A 20,302-nucleotide genomic window follows, 5' to 3' on the forward strand; every position below is an offset into this window, starting at 1 on the left:
CACTTACTCCCTCAATTTTAATGTATTATTTGTCTTATGACCCTCACTGTTGTTGCTGAGAAATTAGCCATCAATTAATAGTTATACCTTTGTAAGTAAGTATGTCTTTTCTTTCTGGTTGTTTTTTGTCTTTGGTATTCTATCGTTTTACTATAATATGAAAAGAGGTGGTTTTATACTTTTATTTTTTTTCTGCTGAAGATTCAGAGTGTATCTTTAACCTGAAAAACTCAATTTTTCATCAACGCTGGAAAACTCTCAATCAACCACTAGCTCTTAAAATGCTGTCTCTCCCTTTTCTAGTCTCTCCTTCTGGGGTTCATTAAATATCTATTGGTCCATTTGATTCTATCCTCTGCATTTTTAAACTCCTTTTATGTTTTATGTATTCCTGTGCCACATTCAAGATAACCTATTTTCCACTTCATTAATTCTTCCTTCATGCATGACTTATCTGCTGTTTAAACCATTCATTACATTTTTAATTTTATGGATATTTTCATTTCTAGACATTTGATTCTTTTTCCAACCTGTCTACTCATTTTTCAAAATATCCTGTTCTTTCCTTGATGTTTTGAGCCCCTCTATTAGGTCTTGAATCATTTCAATTATATATTCAATTTATAATATCTTTGATATTGTTATTCTATCATTTCAATATCTTAAGGGTGTAATCCAGCTCTGTGTCTTGTTGATTCTTCCTTTGGTACCTATGTCTTCTAACTTTTACTAGAATCTCATCTTGAGGCCTGGGTTTTGAGGGTATCTCTCCAGAGACTTTATATTTGCTCCTACAGACACTCCAGGGGTATCAGCATCCTGATCCCAATTTTCATGTAGACCTCTCACTTTGGGCATTATAGTACAAATTTAAACAGAAATGTATTGTGTCCAAATAATCCTAACATTCAAATTAAACTTATATTAATCATTTTATGGATTAAAATCATTGACAAAATAGGTTTAATAAAAGAGGAAAAAATATACCTTTTCAGCAGAAGAGGCTGTGAGGACAAAAGTTGAAAAAACTGGAAGCGGGTATTTGCTTTGGGGATCCCAACATTCAATTGTAGCTCCCATCGGAAGGCAGAAGAGAGGAACAGATTCCGAGAGCGGAAATGACTCATAGTCCTCTTCTGGATACCTAAAAATTAAACCTATTGGAGAAAGGACATAATGATATTTATTTATCTATTTATTATTTTTTTATTTTTTATTCTTTGGCTATGCTACACGGGCTTGCAGGATCTTAGTTCCCTGACCAGGGATTGAACCCGGGCCCATGGCAGTGAAAGCGCCAAGTCCTAACCACTGGACTGCCAGGGAACTCCCGATATTTCTTTTTAAATAGTTACTTTTAAATAGTTACTAATTACATATTAATAGGATACATATTAATAGGATATTTTACATATTACATATTAATAGGATATTTTAAGAGCACATTTTACAGAAATATTTGTGTGAAATTTCAAGATCAATTTTTCTCTTGCCATATCAGTAATTAAAATAAATAACAAATTTACCATTTATTTTTACCCATGGACTTAAAGTTCACTGTAACATTAAAATGTATTAAATATACTAGTTAAAACTCTATTCAACAGGATCATTAACCTTAATGTATTTTCCCTACACACTGCCAACATCTTAGAGAATGCAAGAAACATACAGGGAAATTTATCAACTATTTCAGTTAGTCTTCTGTGGGAAGAAAAAAAAATTCAGGGAAGGGACAAGTGTTATGAAATAATGCCAAGGCAGCAGAAATTATCACAGCCCCTAAACTTTTCTTGAGAGAGCAGCAGTGTAAAAGGAATGTAACATGAAAAGTAAATGAGACAGAAACTCTTGTTTCTGTACAGGGTATGCGAGATCAAGGAAGCAGGAGCAGGGGGCACTCTGAGAAGCATAACAAAGACCCTTCAGAATAAAGTAGCTACATGACATCAATTCATTAGCCTCTAATGTCTCTAATACACAGACCACCTCTAGGTTAAACACTTGAAAGTCAGTAGCAGAATTTTGAGTCCAAATTCAGTCTCCAAAATTCTTTATTCTAAAATATGTGTCTTATATCAAATACCTGAACACCTTCACAAAACTTGTTTCTATACGTCTTCTTTAAGCGACACTTTCTCACCACCAAAAAAAAAAAAAAACTTCTAAGGAAATCACATATAATCAACACATTACAGCAATATTAACAGTATTACATTTTAAAGTGATACTGAAATTTATAACTGTTAATTGCTGCCTTTATTTTTATATTAAATGGTTTGATACATTAGTATGAATGTCTTTAGGACGACAATGAAGATTTCTCATATATGGATTTGCCTGACTTCCCTGAAGTAAAACTTTATTCCAAAAACTGTGCACAATAAAAAGTAACTGACACTGCTTCTTTTCACAAAGAAGTATTCCAGTATCTCTTCTATTTACAACTGGAGCATACCTGTATTTTCAGTTTTTATCCCACCATACCAGTGGGATGAAGAGGTCACACTTAAATCTTTACAGCCCTTGACACTTTACTGTGAAGTAAGAATGTGGCGATAGATTTCTCAAACACTTCGTGGCAGAAAAGGTTCTCAGGCCCTCCTCTCTTCCAAATAGCTGATTCTTTGCAACAAGGGAGAAAGGAAGCAACTCCACCTTTCATGGCAAGTAACATGTGGTTTCAAATCAGACACACAGAGATAAGAGAAGGAAATATATAAGAAGTAAAGATGCAGTTTGACACCTTTCTGACTGCCAAAATATAAAAGGTCAGAGCGTAAATATTTTCCACTCAACTATTAAATCTATTAGTGTAGACTAAAATTGAATGTTTATTCCACAAATGCTTGTTTGGAATAAAATTTTCCATTTAATTAACAGTATATTTTTGTTGGTGGGGGGTAATATTAATATATCTTGTAGTATGTAATGTATTTAGGAAAACTTATGCCTTTACATGCTAAAGTTACAGATAATTCAATTCATAAATAGATCAATTCCACAAACTATATAAGGGAGCATACACTGTCTCTTCTAACCAAATGTTAGCGTGCAACAATACAAAGACCTTTTTTTTTTTTTTTTTTCCATTTACTTACCAGCTTTATACGCTATTGCATTAGAAGCAGGCACAGACTTCTTATAACACAGAAACACACTGGAACCCCACTGTAAAATATAAATAAGGTTTAAAAAAAAAGGCAAAAGAGTGATAATAAATTGATTTTGTTGAATGTCTTCTAAAGATTTTGATTATTTCCTTAGGGAAGTCTATTTAAAACATGTTTATCAGACTATATAGTATACAACATAGCAAAACATGAAACTGAAAACACTAGAAGAAAAGGAATAAAAAAACATTGCCATGAAAATTAAACTGATGCAAAGGTTGTTTCAAAAATTCTACAATTCTGTAATCATGCAGAGGCTGCCTCTATTTGAAAGAAACAGCACAAAACGTGGGTGCTGAGCCCAAACTAGGGAAGACCGGGGTCACTAGTTGCTATGAAGTCATCATCTCCAGAGGCAAACCTGTCTTGACTAACAGCCTTGGGTGCATGGGTCATCTCTGCCTATACCTCATTTAAGCTAATATTAGTTTGCTTTAAGTTGTTTTTCAAAATAAACATAACCCAACAGTAAACTTTAGTGTCATAAAACTATAAATCCAATGTATATGTTGCATTTTCTTCTTCAGTAGAGCCCTTTTAAAATAAATATGAAAACTACAATATTTAAAATAAATAAATAAATATAAAGGGCGTCTCGACCCAATCTCCCTGCAACTGTCCTTGAAGACACCACTAAAACCCAAAAGCTAACAAAACCTGTATATTAGTGTAATGTATTAGCACATATCAAAAAAAAAAAATCCCTGACTTTAACTATTTTCTGGATGAAATTATTCTAAAACATCAGGTAGCTAAGGATTTTTTTAAGTTATTATGAACCATAAAAATTAGAGAGCTAAAAGTAATAAAAAAAATCATGAAAATATAAACTGAGAGTAAATAATAAGCCCAATAATAAAGAGAAGTCCAAAAATTTTTTTTTTAATTTTCATATGAAATTTTGGAAATGAAACTTTATTCTTACCATTCCACAATTTAAGTTTTTGTCAACTTTGCAGAAGGTATGAGGAGGGGTTTCTCCCTTACTGGTTACGATAACACAGATATCAGTTACAGCCAACGAATTCTGGGGTCGAATTAGAGGAGCCCTTCGATAAGTGATAAAGATTCTTTGTGAAGTAGTTGAACTATTGTTGACATTGGCACAGCGACCATAGGGTGTGGCTTGGATCACTTCACATCCTGGAATTAGCCTTTCTTTCCCATCATATAAAACTCTGCATGGCAGGGAGGGAAGAAATAAATAGATAAGTAAACATATGTCAGGTTAATGCTAGTTTTCTCCTTGAGAACAAAATAAATTTTTTTTAGTCTCCCCTGTTGTTTCCCAAATCTTAACTGCAAACCAAAACTAAAATAATTACTTAGGGAATTAGAAATCTCCTACTATTTTTTATTTTTCAACAGCTAGAATACAATTTTAGAAGTGTAAACAGGATCAAACAACTTGATTTTTTTTATTGCTTATTACAAGAAACATATGAAACAAAAAAGGGGCAATACCACAATCATCCTCAGGTCAATTCTCAGAAGTTTTATCTAGTATTCAGATGTTTTCACAAAATTTACCTTCATAATTCCTGTCAAAAGTTCACCTTTAAAAATCCCTTGACTGAAACTATAAAACACCGTTTAAAGAAATCAGAGATGAGCTAATAAATAAAAAGTCATCTCATGGTCATAGATAAGAAGACTTAATATTGGTTAGATGGCAAATTACTATCCAAATCCTAGCTGCCTGCTTTTTTAGAAATAGGCAACAAAATCCTAAAGTTCATATGGAAATGCAAGGGACCCAGTATAGGCCAAAGCAATCCGGAAAAAAACAACAGACTTGGAGGATCCACACTCCCCCATTTCAAAACTTACTACCAATCTAGTCATCAGTACAGTGCAGTACTAGAATAAGGATAAACATATAGATCAATGGAATAACGTGGACAGTCTGGAATTAAACCCATACACTTACAGTCAATTGATTTTGACAAGAGTGGCAAGATAAATCAATGGGAGAAGAATAATCTTTTCAACAAATGGTGCTGGGACAACTGGGTATCCAAATGCAAAAGAACAAAGTTGGACCCCTTCCTTACACTACACACCAGAAAATCAAAAATGGATCAAACACTTAAATGTAAGAGTTAAAACTATAAAATTCCTAGAAAAAAACACAGGAATAAACCTTTGTGGCCTTGTGTTAGACTAAGCCTTTTTATATATGACACCAAAAGCACAAGTGACAAAAGAAAAACAGATAAACTGGACTTCATTAAAATTAATAACTTCCGTGCTACAACTGATACCATCAAGAAAGTGAAATGATAACCACAGATTGTGAGAAAATATCTGCAAATCATATATTTAACTAGGAAATTCTTTCCAGAATATGTAAAAAAAAATCTTACAAATTAATATTAAAAAATTACACCATTTAAAAATGGGCACAGGACTGGCAAAGGATATATAGGAATTCTCTGTACTATCTTTACAATTCTTCTGTAAAATTATTTTAAAATAAAACATCTTCTTTTTTTTTAATGGGCAAAGAATCTTAAATAGACATTTGTCCAAAGAGGATATACAAATGTCCGAAAGCACATAAAAAGATCTTGAACATACTATTAGCCATTAGGGAACTGCAGATCAAACCAGATGAGATACCACTTCACTTTCATGGGAATGGCTAGAATAAAAAAGACAGATAATAACAAGTGTCAGAAAAATTGGAATCCTCATACATTGCTGGTGGAAATCAACAGCTCTGGAAAACAGTCTGACAGTTCCTCAATGGGTTAAACATAGATTTTCCACATGATCCAAGAGGAAAAATAAACATAGATTCTTCTCAGTATATACACAAGAGAAAAGAAAACACATCTATACAAACACTGATACACAAATGCTTATAACATCATTATCCACAACAGCCAAAAAGTGGAAACAATCACATGTCCATCAACTAAAGAATGGATATGTAGCCTGTAGTACAGCCATGTGACAATATCACGGATCAATACAAACAAGGAAGTACTGATACACGGTACAACATGGATGAACCTTGTAAACATACTAAGTGAAAAAAGCCAGACAAAAAAGACCACATATAGTAAGATCGCATTTACATGAAATGTCCAGAACAGGTATATCTACAGAAACAGAAAGTAATTTAGTAGTTGCCTAGGACTAGAGAGTAGAAAAGAGTATTGGAGAGTGACTGCTAAGGGTATAAGGTTTCTTTTTAGAGTGATGAAAATGTTCTAAAATGGACTGTGGCTACACAACTCTGTGAATATACTAAAGACCATTTAATTGTACACTTTAGATGGGTGAATTGTATGATGTGTGAATTATAGCTCAATGAAGTTGTTAAAGCTCAACTAAATATAACACTATAAAGCCTCCATATTTAAATCAAAATAGTATTGGCAAATGAGTAAATAGAAAGAACAATGAACAGAAATCTAGTCTATGATAAAGGTGACACCTCAATACGCTGAGGGAAAGATGGACTTTTTAATTTAATAAGCAGTGCTTGAATAAGCAAATTGCCATTTGGGAAAAATAAACAAATAAAATTCTATCTATAGTTCACACTATACACAGAAAGGGCTCCCAGTGGATCACATATGTAAATGTAAAGAATGAAAACATACTAAAAGAAAACCTAGCAGTAGGAAAAATGTAACTATGACTCAAAATCTAGAGGCAATAAAAGAGTAAGAAAATAAACTTCATAAAATAAACTTTACATGACAAAAAAACGCCATAAACCAAGTCAAAAGACAAATTATAAGGGGAGAGGAATGGAGAAGGGGCAAAATAGGTAAAAGGGATTAAGAGATACAAACTACTTGTAATAAGTTACAAGGCTGTAATGTACAGCACAGGGAATATAATCAATATTTTATAACTTTATATGGAGTATAATCTATAAATAGTCAATCACTACACTGTATACCTTATAAATTAACAAAGCAGTGTAAGTCAACTATACTTCAATTTTAAAAAAAGACAAATTAATAAACTTGGAGAAAACATCTGGTGACTCTTTTTACAAAAAGTTCATCTTCCTAACACATAAAAATCTCATTAAAAAAAAACAAGAAAAAGACCAAAAACCTGTTTTTATTTTTTTTACTTAAGCATACTGCTCAGTTTATTGGCATAAAGTGTACAAACCTGTATAACCAGCTCCAGACCAAAAAACAATCACCAATGGTTCTCATTATTCTCCCTTCCAATCACTATATCATTAAGGAAAACCACTATCCTGAATTTTAAAAGAATAAATTAATCAAAAACCTGTTTTTAAAAAAGACATTAACAAACAGATAATGCCAAAAGACATTAACAGTTCACAAAAGAAAAAACGGTCCTTAAACATTGAAGAAATACTTAACCTCATTAAAATTATTCTGACATGCCAATTCTCTACTGTGAGACTGACAAAAATTCAAAAATCTTATCACATTCTTTGTTGATGACATTGTGGGGAAAGAAGCACTCATATACAGTGATAATGGTAGTATAAAATGGCACAATCACAATGGAGGGAAATTTGGTAACATTTAACAAAATTATGCATGCATATATCTTTTAACCCAGCAATTCCTTTCTAGGATCTACCTGAAAATATAACTCCATAAATATGTAACAACATATGCACAACATTATTCACCAAAGCATTCTTTAATGGCACAAGATAGGAAAGAACCCAAATGTCCATCAATAGAGGCTGGCTGAATAAAGTATGATACATCCACACAAATAAGTGCTACAAAGCTATAAAAAAAAAAAAAAAAAGGGTGAGAAAGATCTCCATTTTCAGAAATGGAGTGGTTCCCAGGAGATGTTGTTAGGTGAAAAAACAGAGTATAAAATAGTGTACATAGTATCTGCATTTTGTTTAAGAGGAAGAAATAAAACTATACACACATATGTGTTTGTTTATTTCTGTAAAAACACACATTGAAAGGATAAATCAGAAACTAAACAACAGGGGAGGAGAGGGCAGAAAGTATGGAGAAAGGAGTAGAGGAAACAGAAACTGAAGCAATACTTCTCTAAATATATCTTTTTATGTGTTTTGAACCACAACAATATTTTCCATATTAAAAGAAAGAATGTTAAAACAAATGAAACACAAAAAGGAACAAATGAACCTAACTGCATAGCAAATTGGTAATATAACCACATAGAAAAACTATTTCATATAATTTTTTAACACAGTACTCTGTAAATGCTTAATGGATTTTATTCTAGGGACAAGGAACTCAGTTAACAGAATTACTATTGGTAGTAAAACTGATACTATAACTTGAGATTACCTTATGTAAATAAGATAAAGCAATAAGTAACATATTTATGATTTAGAAACCAAGATTTTCAGCATAAGAGAAACAAGATACAATCCAAAATGAGTTCAGTAAGTTTTTAATGTTAAAATTTGAAGTTGAAATATGAGTATGAACTCACGATTTATATAAATATTTATTTATATAAAAAATAGACACCTCAGTAACAATGAATACACATAGCTCCAAATTTTGATTGACACAGCAGTCAGCTGGAAAGGGCTCCCACTGGCCAAACTTGGGACAATTTGGGCAAAAAGAATAAGGATTATAATTGATTTTTATCAAACGGAATAAATTAAAATTCACAGTTCCTCAATTATACTCAAAACAAATTTAAAAATTTGTCTCATTAAAAAAAATGAGGCCAAGATAATAAGAAAGCTCTTCATTATAATAAAATGCCAATTAAAAATGTATTTTTTAAATGACAGTATTAGAAAAGTCTCATTTTACATCCCCCCATACAAGATCTAATTCAGGCAATGATCAATGGAAACAGTAAGTGAAAAGGTGTTAGGGGACAAGATATTTAAACAATGCCCACAACTCCACAAATTACTTAAATAACAGAAAAAATAAAAATGCCTTTACAATAGATAGCAAGCAATTAACCATTTTAACCAAGTGACTGAACTTAGCATCACTAATTATGGGACAATCTGCCACTACATGCTTTCCTGATGCTAGCGCTACCTGTAAGTATTCTTGCCAAAAATATTTAATGTACATTTAATCCAGACTTTAAACCTAACATCCAGTTTACAGGAAATACTGACAATAAAGGAACAAGTTAAATGACTTGATGAGGAAACAATCAGATAAATCTAGAATGTAGGGCATTCTATAAGACAAGTGGCCCAGACTCTTCAAAATGTCTATATATCACAGAAAAATGTTGGGGAATGTTCTAGATAAACAGACTAAATAAAGAGGTACAATAACCAAATACAACAGGTAAGCCACGACAGGATCCTGGATTTTTTTTTAAGCTATAAATAAACATTCTTGAGACAACTGCAAATATTTGGCTAGGGAGTGGATACTGAAAAATATGATGGAATTATTAATTTTCTATATACCATGGTCATTAGGAACATGTCTTAAGGGATGCATGGTGAAGTATTCACAGGAGAATTGTTATGATAGCTTCAGCCTCGTTTCAAATAGTTTAACAAAAATATTGGAAAATGTTAATTTGTTGAATCTAGATGGACAGCATATTGTTCATTATACTACAGTTTACCATTTAGGAGAAAAGGATACTGGTGTTTATTACAATATTCTGTTAACTTTTCTGTATGTTTGAAAATTTTCAAAAACCAAAAGTGCTGGAAAAAAATATTCATATGAAAGTCAATCAATCTGATAAGTGAAGGAAGATAAGAACTTTGTATAGCAGTCTGTGATTCCTTATCTCAAAAAACACATCTGACATATACAATAATACAGTGACCTGTTTAAATTACACTTTATGGAGTATTTGAAATTATGAGGGAATATCAGATCTTACATATTTTAACTTAACATCTTTTCCAGGAAAAAAAAAAACCTGTTATTTTTATAAATATCTCATCTTGTTTATAAAACAGTCCAAAAGGTCAAAAGTTTGACAACTCTGTTTCATATTTAGTTGAATGAGATGGGTACCTGTCTTTATACTGGCTAACAGGTTTTTCCAAACCTCACTAGTATGCTTAATTGAGGGGAAGAAGGGAAAAAAGACCAAATCACCAGATATTAACAATTATTTGATCTGGAGAGAAACTTTACCACCATGATCTGCTAAAAGACGACCACACACTCAAGCAAACCTGGATCAGTTAACAGAAATTAGAAGCCTTAGGGAACTGCCAGATATATATGAAAGAGCCGCTTGCAACCTGAAAGCATCTAAGTATAATTATCTAAGTCATCATTTTTAAGTTATGCCCCTGAATCACAAGGAACAACAATCTTTCAGAGACTTATACCCTTTTAATTACAACTATATGGTGGGAGGTCTGGGGATGAGGATGTGAACAGATAACCTTTAAAGGATGGCTAACAGAGAGAACAGTGAGGGCTGGAACACAAGGCAAGTCCCTGGGGCTGGTTTCCCTTCAACTGACATGAATATTATCAAACTGTTATCCTGTACCCATCCTGTTATGGATATTACCTATCTTCTTAAGAAAACCATAGAGAAAATAAAAGAACTGACAGTAAAACCTCTCAGTCCTATATTTTCAACCCTTCCTTCTCCATTGGTTTCTTCCCTTCAATATAAAGATGTTCAAGGTTCTCTCCTGGGAGAAATGTTAAAAAATAGCCCTGGGCTCTGTATCCCCTCACCTTCCAGGTATCCTAAACCATTGCTGCTGGGGATTTCGTTAAAATACAGAGTCAGTAGGTCTAGGGCAGTGCCTGAGATTCTGACTCTCTAACACACTCACAGGCCCTATGGACAATACTGGTCCATGGACAAAATAGCAAGGCCCGTAACTATCTTCTCTTTCCCTTAAAGTCACGCTTTCAAAAAGAAGCCTCTATAACTCCAATTCCCAATCATGCTCCGTCCTTTCTAAACTGGCTCTTATGTCCACTAATCTTATAAAGTTGTATGACCCCCACTGCAACTGTACTGACTTGAAGGAAAATTGTAGAAGCTAAATAGGGTGATATGTACTATACTAAAGGAGTTAAAGTAAAGTAAGATAAGGACAAAACATCCTTTGGCTTTGGAAATTTGAACATAATGAGGACCTTGGGACAATTTCCCCAGAGGTCTGTTGGAACAGTAAAGGAAATGATGAGCAAAACAAGTGGTGGTCAAATGTAGCAGCTCACTACCGTTCTTAATATCAGAACAACTATGAACAGAACCACCAGCAACCAACTGTTTAAAAAAAAACATTTCGTGGGACAATCAGGGTAATTTGGATATATGATGATATTCAAGAATTAATCATCTTTTTGGTGTGGTTTTATGGTTACATTGGAAGAGGGACTCAACCTAAGAAACACAATTGATGTAATACATCACATTAATAAAATGAAAGAAAAATCCACATGATCGTTATCAATTAAAAAAGAAGAGGCAATTGACAAAATCCAACACATTTTTATGGTAAAAGCCCTCATAAAACCAGCAATAGAAGGGACCTTCCTTAACATGATAAATAGCATTTATGAAAAACCCACGGCTAACATCATACTCAATGGTGAAAGACTGAAAGCCTTCCACCTATGATCAGGAATGAGACAAGGATGCCTGCTTTCACCACTGCTATTCAACACCATACTGTTAAGTTCTAGCCAGAGCAATAAGACAAGGGCGGTGTGTTTGGGGGGTATAAATCAAAGTGCAAAGGAAGGAATAAAACTATCTCTATTTGCAAATGACATGATCCTATACAATAAAAAATACCCCCAAAATCCACAAGAAAGCTATTAGAGCTAACAAATTCAGCAAAATTGCAGGGTATAAGATTAACACATGAAGTTGATAAAACCCACCTGTGTTGCCATACATCAGCAATGAACAATCCGAAAAAGAAATTAAGAAAATAATCCCGTTTATGACAGAATCCAAAAGAATGAAATATTTAATAAATTTAATTAAGGAGGGACTTCTCCGGTGGTGCCGTGGTTAAGACTCTGTGCTCCCAATGCAGGGGGCCTGGGTTCGATCCCTGGTCAGGGAACTAGATTCCACATGCATGCGGCAACTAAGAGTTCGCATGCCACAACTAAGGAGTCGGGCGAGCTGCAACTAAGGAGCCCGAGAGCCACAACTAAGGAGGCCACCTGCCGCAACTAAGACCCGGCGCAACCAAATAAATAAAATAAATAAATATTTTTAAAAATTAATTAAGGAGGTGAAAGACTTGTACACTAAAAACCATAAAACAGTGCTAAAAGAAATAAGACCTGAATAAATGGAAAGACAACTCATATAGTTTGGAAGACTTAATATGGTAAAGATGGCAATACTCCCCCCAAATTGATATGCAGATTAAATGCAATCCCCATCAAAATTCCAACTGCGTGTTTTGCATAAATGAACAAATTGATCCCGAATATTTCCCAAGATGCTCTCAAATACATATGTTTGTACTAACTGATGGTAATTATAATGAGCAGAAGAGCTTAATACATGACATGTATATATGGTAAAGTATTATAGGTATTCTCAAAGCACATCTTATTTAAAGAAGAGTCAACATAGACATTTTTGGAGAAAAAGCTTTTACACAGAAGAATGATCTTCATTGGCTGTGGACTAGACACTAAATACCTCATAACAACTATACTCCTTCTAAACCGTAAATGCTTTGCTCCTGGCATTAAAAACCACACAGTGCAATTGTATTTTTCATCTTTTTTTTTTTTTTTGTGGCCATGCCCCACGGCATGCAGGATCTTAGTTCCCCAACCAGGGATCAAACCCGTGCCCCCTGCAGTGGAAGCAGGGAGTCTTAACCACTGGACTGTCAGGGAAGTCCCAATTGTATTTTTTAAAACAGGAATGTTCCTTTGTTAAATGAGTTCGGAGCTTCACAAAAGCTCATCGCGTAACCCAACTAGCTCCTTAAAAATATACTGTCTTTTATTATAGCTTTTTGTTCTTTTATGTTTAATTAATAAGCTTATCTGATACGTACAAACAGAAATGAAATCACATTTCAGGCTCTAACGCCTTCATTTCAATATACTTTTGAAAGGAAATAATCTAATGACTCAATCCTATACAGAGAAATTCAGTAAGGACGGACAGAGATACATAATATCTCACTATACTTGATTTTGAAGTAACAAATAATAATAGAACTATCAAGGATTTTGAATTTCTATTGCCATGAACCTTAAATAAATTTTATTCGCTTCACTATAGCAAAAGAAAATAAGTCACCGTACCCAATGTCAGTAAGGGGTGGTTTATCTCTCCCTCTCTTATAACAGAGGAACAGTTCTGGGCTTTTCAGACTTCCATAGTTCAAGTTTGCCTGGAGAGCTGACGGAGTGGCTTCAACACAGGTGTAACCCTCAGGTACTGTTTCCCCAGCTGATTTGTTAATAACTGCAATGTCTGTAATTGGAGCTTTAGGTCCAGTAGACTTAGTATCTAAACGATTTATTTCTTGATCCAAAAGAGTAGATGTATCAGTGAGACCTGCCACAACAAAGTAGTCAGTCACTCTTGGCCCTTTGTCTTCTATCATGGCTGCTTCTATATATCCTAGAAGAGAGGAAGAAAAAAAAAAAAGACATCAATTAAATAAAATGCTTTATCCTAACTCACTAAACTAAAATACTCCTGAGTTAACAAGTGATTAACAGGCACACTTCCCAGTTGGATTTATAATCAAATTGTTGTTCTGTAGAAGAAGACTGTATTTTTGTTTTTCTAAAAAAATAAATAAATTTATTTATTTATTTATTTATTTCTGGCCACGTTGGGTCTTCATTGCTGCGCACGGGCTTTCTCTAGTTGTGGCGAGCCGGGGCTACTCTTCGTTGCAGTGCACAGGCTTCTCATTGCGGTGGGCTTCAGTAGTTGTGGCACGTGGGCTCAGCACTTGTGGCTCACAGGCTCTACAGCGCAGGCTCAGTAGTTGTGGCACACAGGCTTAGTTGCTCTGCGGCACGTGGGATCTTTCCAGACCAAGGCTCGAACCCGTGTCTCCTGCATTGGCAGGCGGATTCTTAACCACTGTGCCACCAGGGAAACCCAAGAAGCTTGTTTTGATATCATCTTGTCAGCTTTTACCTCGTATGAAGTACAAGTTTATGGCATCGATTCATTTGTAATTCAACTATGATCCTATTATGTGCCTAAGGCCCTGTTAAGGATAATCAAACTATGAGAAGTGGGCTATGGTGCTTTCCTTTCAGCAAAATGCACATAATGAACAACATTCATACTATTTTTTAAAAGTCATTCTCTTTTGAGTTACAGAATTCCTAGAGCGAACTTCACATTTAAACAAACGAAATGAGTTCATCATGAATTATTCAAAGTCTAACAGAAAAGATAAAGGTACTAGTAATAAACATAATTAAACCAGTCTCTTAATCCAATCAGGAGTCTGTCTCTAAAGTTAAAAAACTTTATGTAAACACCGTGTAAACTAAGTAAGTTTAGGGGTCATTAACTATTTCATATATAGATACCAGACAGAGCATAAAAAACCATAACCAAAGAAGACAAAGTTATACAAAATACCTATTAAGAGACTTAGGTAATACATGGTAGAAACCTAGAGAATATGAACACTGAGTCAAGATTTCTATTATCTTTAAACTCAATACCTCTAAAAATAAAATTAAGCTTTTGAAATTTTATTTTCTTTAAATATTTATTTATTTATTTACTTATTTGGGCTGCACCAGGTCTTAGTTGTGGCATGCGGGATCTTTAGTTGCAGCATGTGGGCGCTTAGTTGCGGCATGCACGCAGGATCTAGTTCCCCGACCAGAGATCGAACCCGGGCCCCCTGCATTGGGAACACAGCGTCTTACCCACTGGACCACCAGGGAAGTCCCTGGAATTTTAAATATTTCTATGGATTTTATGTGCTTTTTAAAAAACTTTACTGAGGTATAATTTACATACAATAAAATGCACATATTTTAAAGTGTACAGTTTGGTAAGTTTTCACAAATGCATACACCTGTGAAACCATATCACAATCAAGATAGTGAACACATCCATCAACATCCAAAATATTCTTGTACCCCTTCATCATCCCTCCCTCCCCAGGCAAGGAGTGACCTGCTTTCTGTCACTATAGATTAGTTTCTAGAATTGATATAAATGACATCATACAGTATATTCTTTTTTGTCCGGCTCCTTTCACTCATTGTAATTATTCTGAGATTCATGCATGTTACTGTTTATATCAATAGTTCATTCGTTTTTATTGCTGAGTAATATTCTACTGTTGAATATACTACAAAATGTTTATCCATTCACCCATGTTAATAAACATATAGGTTATTTTCAGTTTGGGGCTATTATAAAGCTATCATGAATACCCATGTACAAGCCGTGTGCACGTATGCTTTCATTTACCTTAGGTAAATTCTAAGATGGAATGGCTAGATCACCTGGTAGGCATATGCAATTCTAAAAAAATGCCAAACAGTTTTCTAGAGTGAGTATACCGTTTTACATTCCTATCGTCAGTATATGAGACTGCCGCTGTTCCGCATCCTCTCCAACACTCTATAAGGTCAGTCGTTTCAATTTAAACTAGATTCTACTATGTCTACAGTGATACTTAGCTATAGTTTTAATTTGTATCTTTCTAATAACTAGTAATGTTGACCACCTTTTCATGTGCTTATTTTCCATGCATACATTATCCTTTTCATACATTCTTGGATTCTGTTCACTAAAATTTTGTTTGTAATTTTATATATGTTAATGAGGGATACTTGTCTATAGTTTTTGGGTTTTTTTGTTTTTTTCCTCTTGTAATGTCTTTATCTGGTTTTCACATCAAGGTAATGTCAGTCTCACAGAATGAGTCGGGAAGACTTTCCCCCTCTTCAATTTTCAGGAAGAGTTTGTATAGAATTGTTGTTATTATTTCTTCCTTAAATGTTTGATAGAATTCACCTGTGAAATTATCTGGGTCTAGAGTTTTCTTTGAGGGTAGGTTTTAAACTATAAATTCATTTCCTTTAACACATAGGGCAATTCAGATTATGTATTTCTTCTTGAGTAAACTTTCATAGTTTGTGAAGGTCTTAGTCCATTCAGGCTGCTATACCATAGGTTGGGTGGCTTATAAACAACAAAAAATTTATTTCTTGAGGCTGGGAAGTCCAAGATCAAGACACTGGCAGATTCAGTGTCTAGTGATGGCTGGCTTCCTAGTGCATAGAAGGCTGTCTTTTCACTGTAACTTCACAGGGTGGAAAGGAACAAGGGGTCTTCCTGGAGTCTCTTTTAGAAAGACACTAATACCATTCATGAAGGTTTCATCCACATGACCAAAGCACCTCCCAAAGCCCTACCTCTAAATACCAGCACACTGGGGATAACGTTTTAACGTAAGAATTGGGGGAGGGCATACACATTGAGTCTATGGCAAGGAATTTGTCCATTTCATCTAAGTTGTGTAATTTACTGTATAAAATTCTTCATAATATTCCCTTATTATCCTTTTAGTATCTGTAGATTATGTAGTGATGTCACATATCTCATTCTTGATATCAGTAAGTCTGTGTCTTCTCTCTTTTTATCCTGATCAGTCTGGCTAGAAAACTGTCAATTTTATTGATCTTCTCTAAGAACCAGCTTTCAGTTTCATGGGTTTTTTTCTATTGCTTTTCTATTTCATTGATTTCTACTTTGAACTTTATTACTTCCTTTCCTCTGTTTATGTAGACTTTATCTTTTTTTAATATTTATTTATTTATTTGCCTGTGCTGGGTCTCAGTTGTGTGCACATGGGATTTTTGTTGCCACATGTGGGATCTTCGTTGCGGCATGCGGGCTTTTAGTTGCAGCATGAGGGATCTAATTCCCTGACCAGGGATGCAACCCAGGCCCCCTGCATTGGGAGCCCGGAGTCTTAAACACTGGACCACCAGGGAAGTCCCTATGTAGACTTTAATTTGCTCTTCTTCTTCTAGTTTCCTACGGTGGAAGTGGAGGCCATTGATTTGAGATCTTTCTTCTTTCCTAATGTAGGTATTTAGAGCTAAAATGCACCCCCCCCCCAAATAATGTTTTAGTGGCATCCCACAGATTCAGGCATGTTTTCTTCTTATTCAGTTCAAAATATTTTTAAATTTCTTTCTTATTTTCTTTGACCAATGGGCTTTTTAAAGTATGTTTTTCAGTTTCCAAATTTTGTACTTGGAAATTTTCCAAGAATCTTTCGGTTACTGACTTCTAACTTAATTACACTGTGCTCAGAGGATATACTGTGTACGACTTGAAGTCTTTTATGTTTATTGAGATTAGTTTTATGGCTAAGAATATAGTCTATTTGATAATTACACAATGTGCATTTTAGCGGAATGTGTGTTTTGTTGTTGGAGAGAGGTCAAGAAGGTTATTAGTGTTGTTCAAATCTATATATCCTTGCAGATTTTGTCCACTTGTTCAATCAATTATTAAGAGTGGTATTGAAACTATAGTTCTGACTATAATTATAGATCTGTTGATGTCTCTTTTCAGTTCTATCAGTTTTTGCTTCATGTACTTTGAAGCTCTGTTATTAAGGGCATAACTATTTAGAATTACTACGTCCTTTCGATGAACTGACCTTTTTATCGTTACGAAACGACCTTCTTTATCTCTGGTAAAAATGAGTCTGCATTAACAAAACCTTTTAAAAAATATTAAAATATTTATTAAAAACTTAGATATATAGTTAAATATCATTAGACTTCATTTTCCAACTATAGCCAAGATAACCTTTCAGAATCAATTTCATTTCACCTTACTGTTTAGAATGGCATACATTTTAATAAATAAATACTGTTAATATCAACAAAATATTATTAACTTCAATTTACAAGGCTAAATGTAGTTTACAAAATTCCTCTCACTGTAACAAAAAGAGTTTTTTAAAGGTTCAAAACTATGTGTTCCTTGGTGTTCCAAGCCATACAGAATGAAAAATGAACACTGTTTAAACCACAAAGAAACTAGAGTATTATCAAAGTTATTTGCTACACTTAAGCAATTTAAAATAGCGCCTTAGTGATTCCATTTAGAAAGCATTATCAACATCAGTTATGCTGGCTGGATTATGGAGCTACAAAATTGAAAAAGCAAGTCATTTCAGATGAAATCAGTTTCTTTTTAAGAACACAAAGCAGTGTAATTCTCTACTGTTGCACCTCAACTGAAAGTTTTGTAAAGAAGGAGGGCTGTAAAGAAAGGCTGAAAACACAAATGCTTTAAAGGGGTCATACAGGATATAAGAGTTGTGGGAACTAGAGACCACAGGCAGCCACTACTGTTCAGATCCATCCAATTGTTGCCAAACAGACTGGGCAAAACCAGAATTTCCTTTTTGTCTTTTCAAGGGAAGCCAAAATAATCCAGATTTTTTCCCCCAACATTCCAGGGTAGAACTCTTGTGACCTAAACATGTGTCATCTACCTCTCGTGCCAAGTGTGACTGCCAAGGCCTTAGAGAGCCCAGTTAGTTCCTTTCCAACTTTACCCTGACTGTACAGAGTCGAGCATTGGAATAATCCGGATTTTTAATGTAAATCTCCAAGTTTTAAAATATCAGCAACTAATTCAAAATCCTTAAACACTAGTAAATTCAAACAAAACACATAAGCAGGCTATATTCACTCTAAAGATTAAATATCGAGAAAACAACAATTTCTAAATTTCATTTAAAAAATACTGACCTGGTTAGGGACTTCCCTGGTGGCGCAGTGGTTAAGAATCCGCCTGCCAATGCAGGGGATATGGGTTCGAGCCCTGGTCAGGGAAGATCCCACATGCTGCGGAGCAACTAAGCCTGTGAGCCAAAACTACTGAGCCTGCGCTCTAGAGTCCGCAAGCCACAACTACTGAAGCCCACGCGCCTAGAGCCCGTGCTCTGCAACAAGAGAAGCCACCGCAATGAGAAGCCCGCGCACCGCAACGAAGAGCAGCCCCTGCTCACCACAACTAGAGAAAAGCCCGTGTGCAACAAATACTGACCTGGTTAAATACCTAACTTCACCATGAAACATATGTGAGCCAATGAACCTAACTGTATATAAAATTGATAATGTAATCACATAGAAGGGAATGGAAAAAGACCTACGTGAAGAACTGAAAATAAATCTTAACCTTTACTTAGAAGGCTTTTTTTTTTAAACTTAGTATATTTGTAGCAATTCTGAAATTATTCTATCAATATATGTACTCCATGATTGCATAATTGTAGGAGGCCAGAGCTCTTGCTATGAGAAAAGGGAGATACAAATAAGGGATGGGAGAAGACAAGTAAGAATCTGTTTTAGAATGGAATTAGAGGTATCAGTATGAACTCATGGTTTTAAAATATATATGCACTGAAGGCAATGTGGTACCTTGAACTGGATCACAGAATAGAAAAAGTTTTATTAATGTAAAAATCAGTGAAATTAAAATTTGGATTTTAGTTGACAACAATGTAACAATGTTGATGTCTTAGTTTTGACAAATGTACTACGGTAATATAAAATGTTAGCCATAGAAAAATACAGGAAATCTCTGTACTATTTTTTCAACCTTTCTGTAAACCTAAAATAATTCAAAAATAAAAATGTTTAAATACACATGTGTCAACATTATTGATAACAGAAAAGAAATGGTAATAGCCCAAATGTCCATCAACTGATAAAGGGATAAATAAAATGTAGTACATCTATACAATGGACTATCATTCAGCAATAAAAAGAAAGTAAATACTGATACATGCCACAACATGGATGAACCGTGAAAACATTATGCTAAGTGGAAGAAGTCAGTCACAAAAGACCACATATAGTATGGTTCCATTTATATGAAATGTGCAGAATAGGCAAATCTATAGAAAGAGAAACTTGTTGGCTGCTAGGCCTGGGTGTTGGGGGAAATGGAGAATGACTGCTAATGGGTATGGGGTCTCTTTTTGAGGGAATAAAAATGTTCTAAAATTGATTGTGATGATAGTTGAGCAATCTGTGACTACACTAAAAACCAATAAATTGTATACTTTAAATGGGTGAATTGTGTGGTGTATGAATTATGGCTCAATAAAACTATAAAATATGTATGTGTGAGTGGGTGTATCTCCTCCTTCTATCTGCTAAAAAGAAAACCCACCAGCTGTGTCACCC

General features: G+C 34.4%; 1 protein-coding gene across 5 annotated transcripts in view; it reads right to left on the reverse strand.

The window, feature by feature from the left end:
* Positions 1-20,302, reverse strand: part of DENND4C (DENN domain containing 4C) — a 131,925-nt gene that overhangs the window by 81,696 nt on the left and 29,927 nt on the right. For all 5 annotated transcript variants that reach the window (XM_059924659.1, XM_059924660.1, XM_059924656.1 and 2 more), the window contains exons 2-5: positions 13,388-13,709; positions 4,099-4,351; positions 3,102-3,171; positions 988-1,157 (exon numbers count right to left, since the gene is read on the reverse strand). In XM_059924659.1, the coding sequence (XP_059780642.1) occupies positions 988-1,157; positions 3,102-3,171; positions 4,099-4,351; positions 13,388-13,692 (798 nt within the window). In that variant the 5' untranslated portion in view covers positions 13,693-13,709. The remainder of the gene's footprint in view (positions 1-987; positions 1,158-3,101; positions 3,172-4,098; positions 4,352-13,387; positions 13,710-20,302) is intronic.

This window comes from Balaenoptera ricei, chromosome 6 (assembly GCF_028023285.1).
Source record: "Balaenoptera ricei isolate mBalRic1 chromosome 6, mBalRic1.hap2, whole genome shotgun sequence".
Classification (NCBI taxonomy): Eukaryota; Metazoa; Chordata; class Mammalia; order Artiodactyla; family Balaenopteridae; genus Balaenoptera; species Balaenoptera ricei.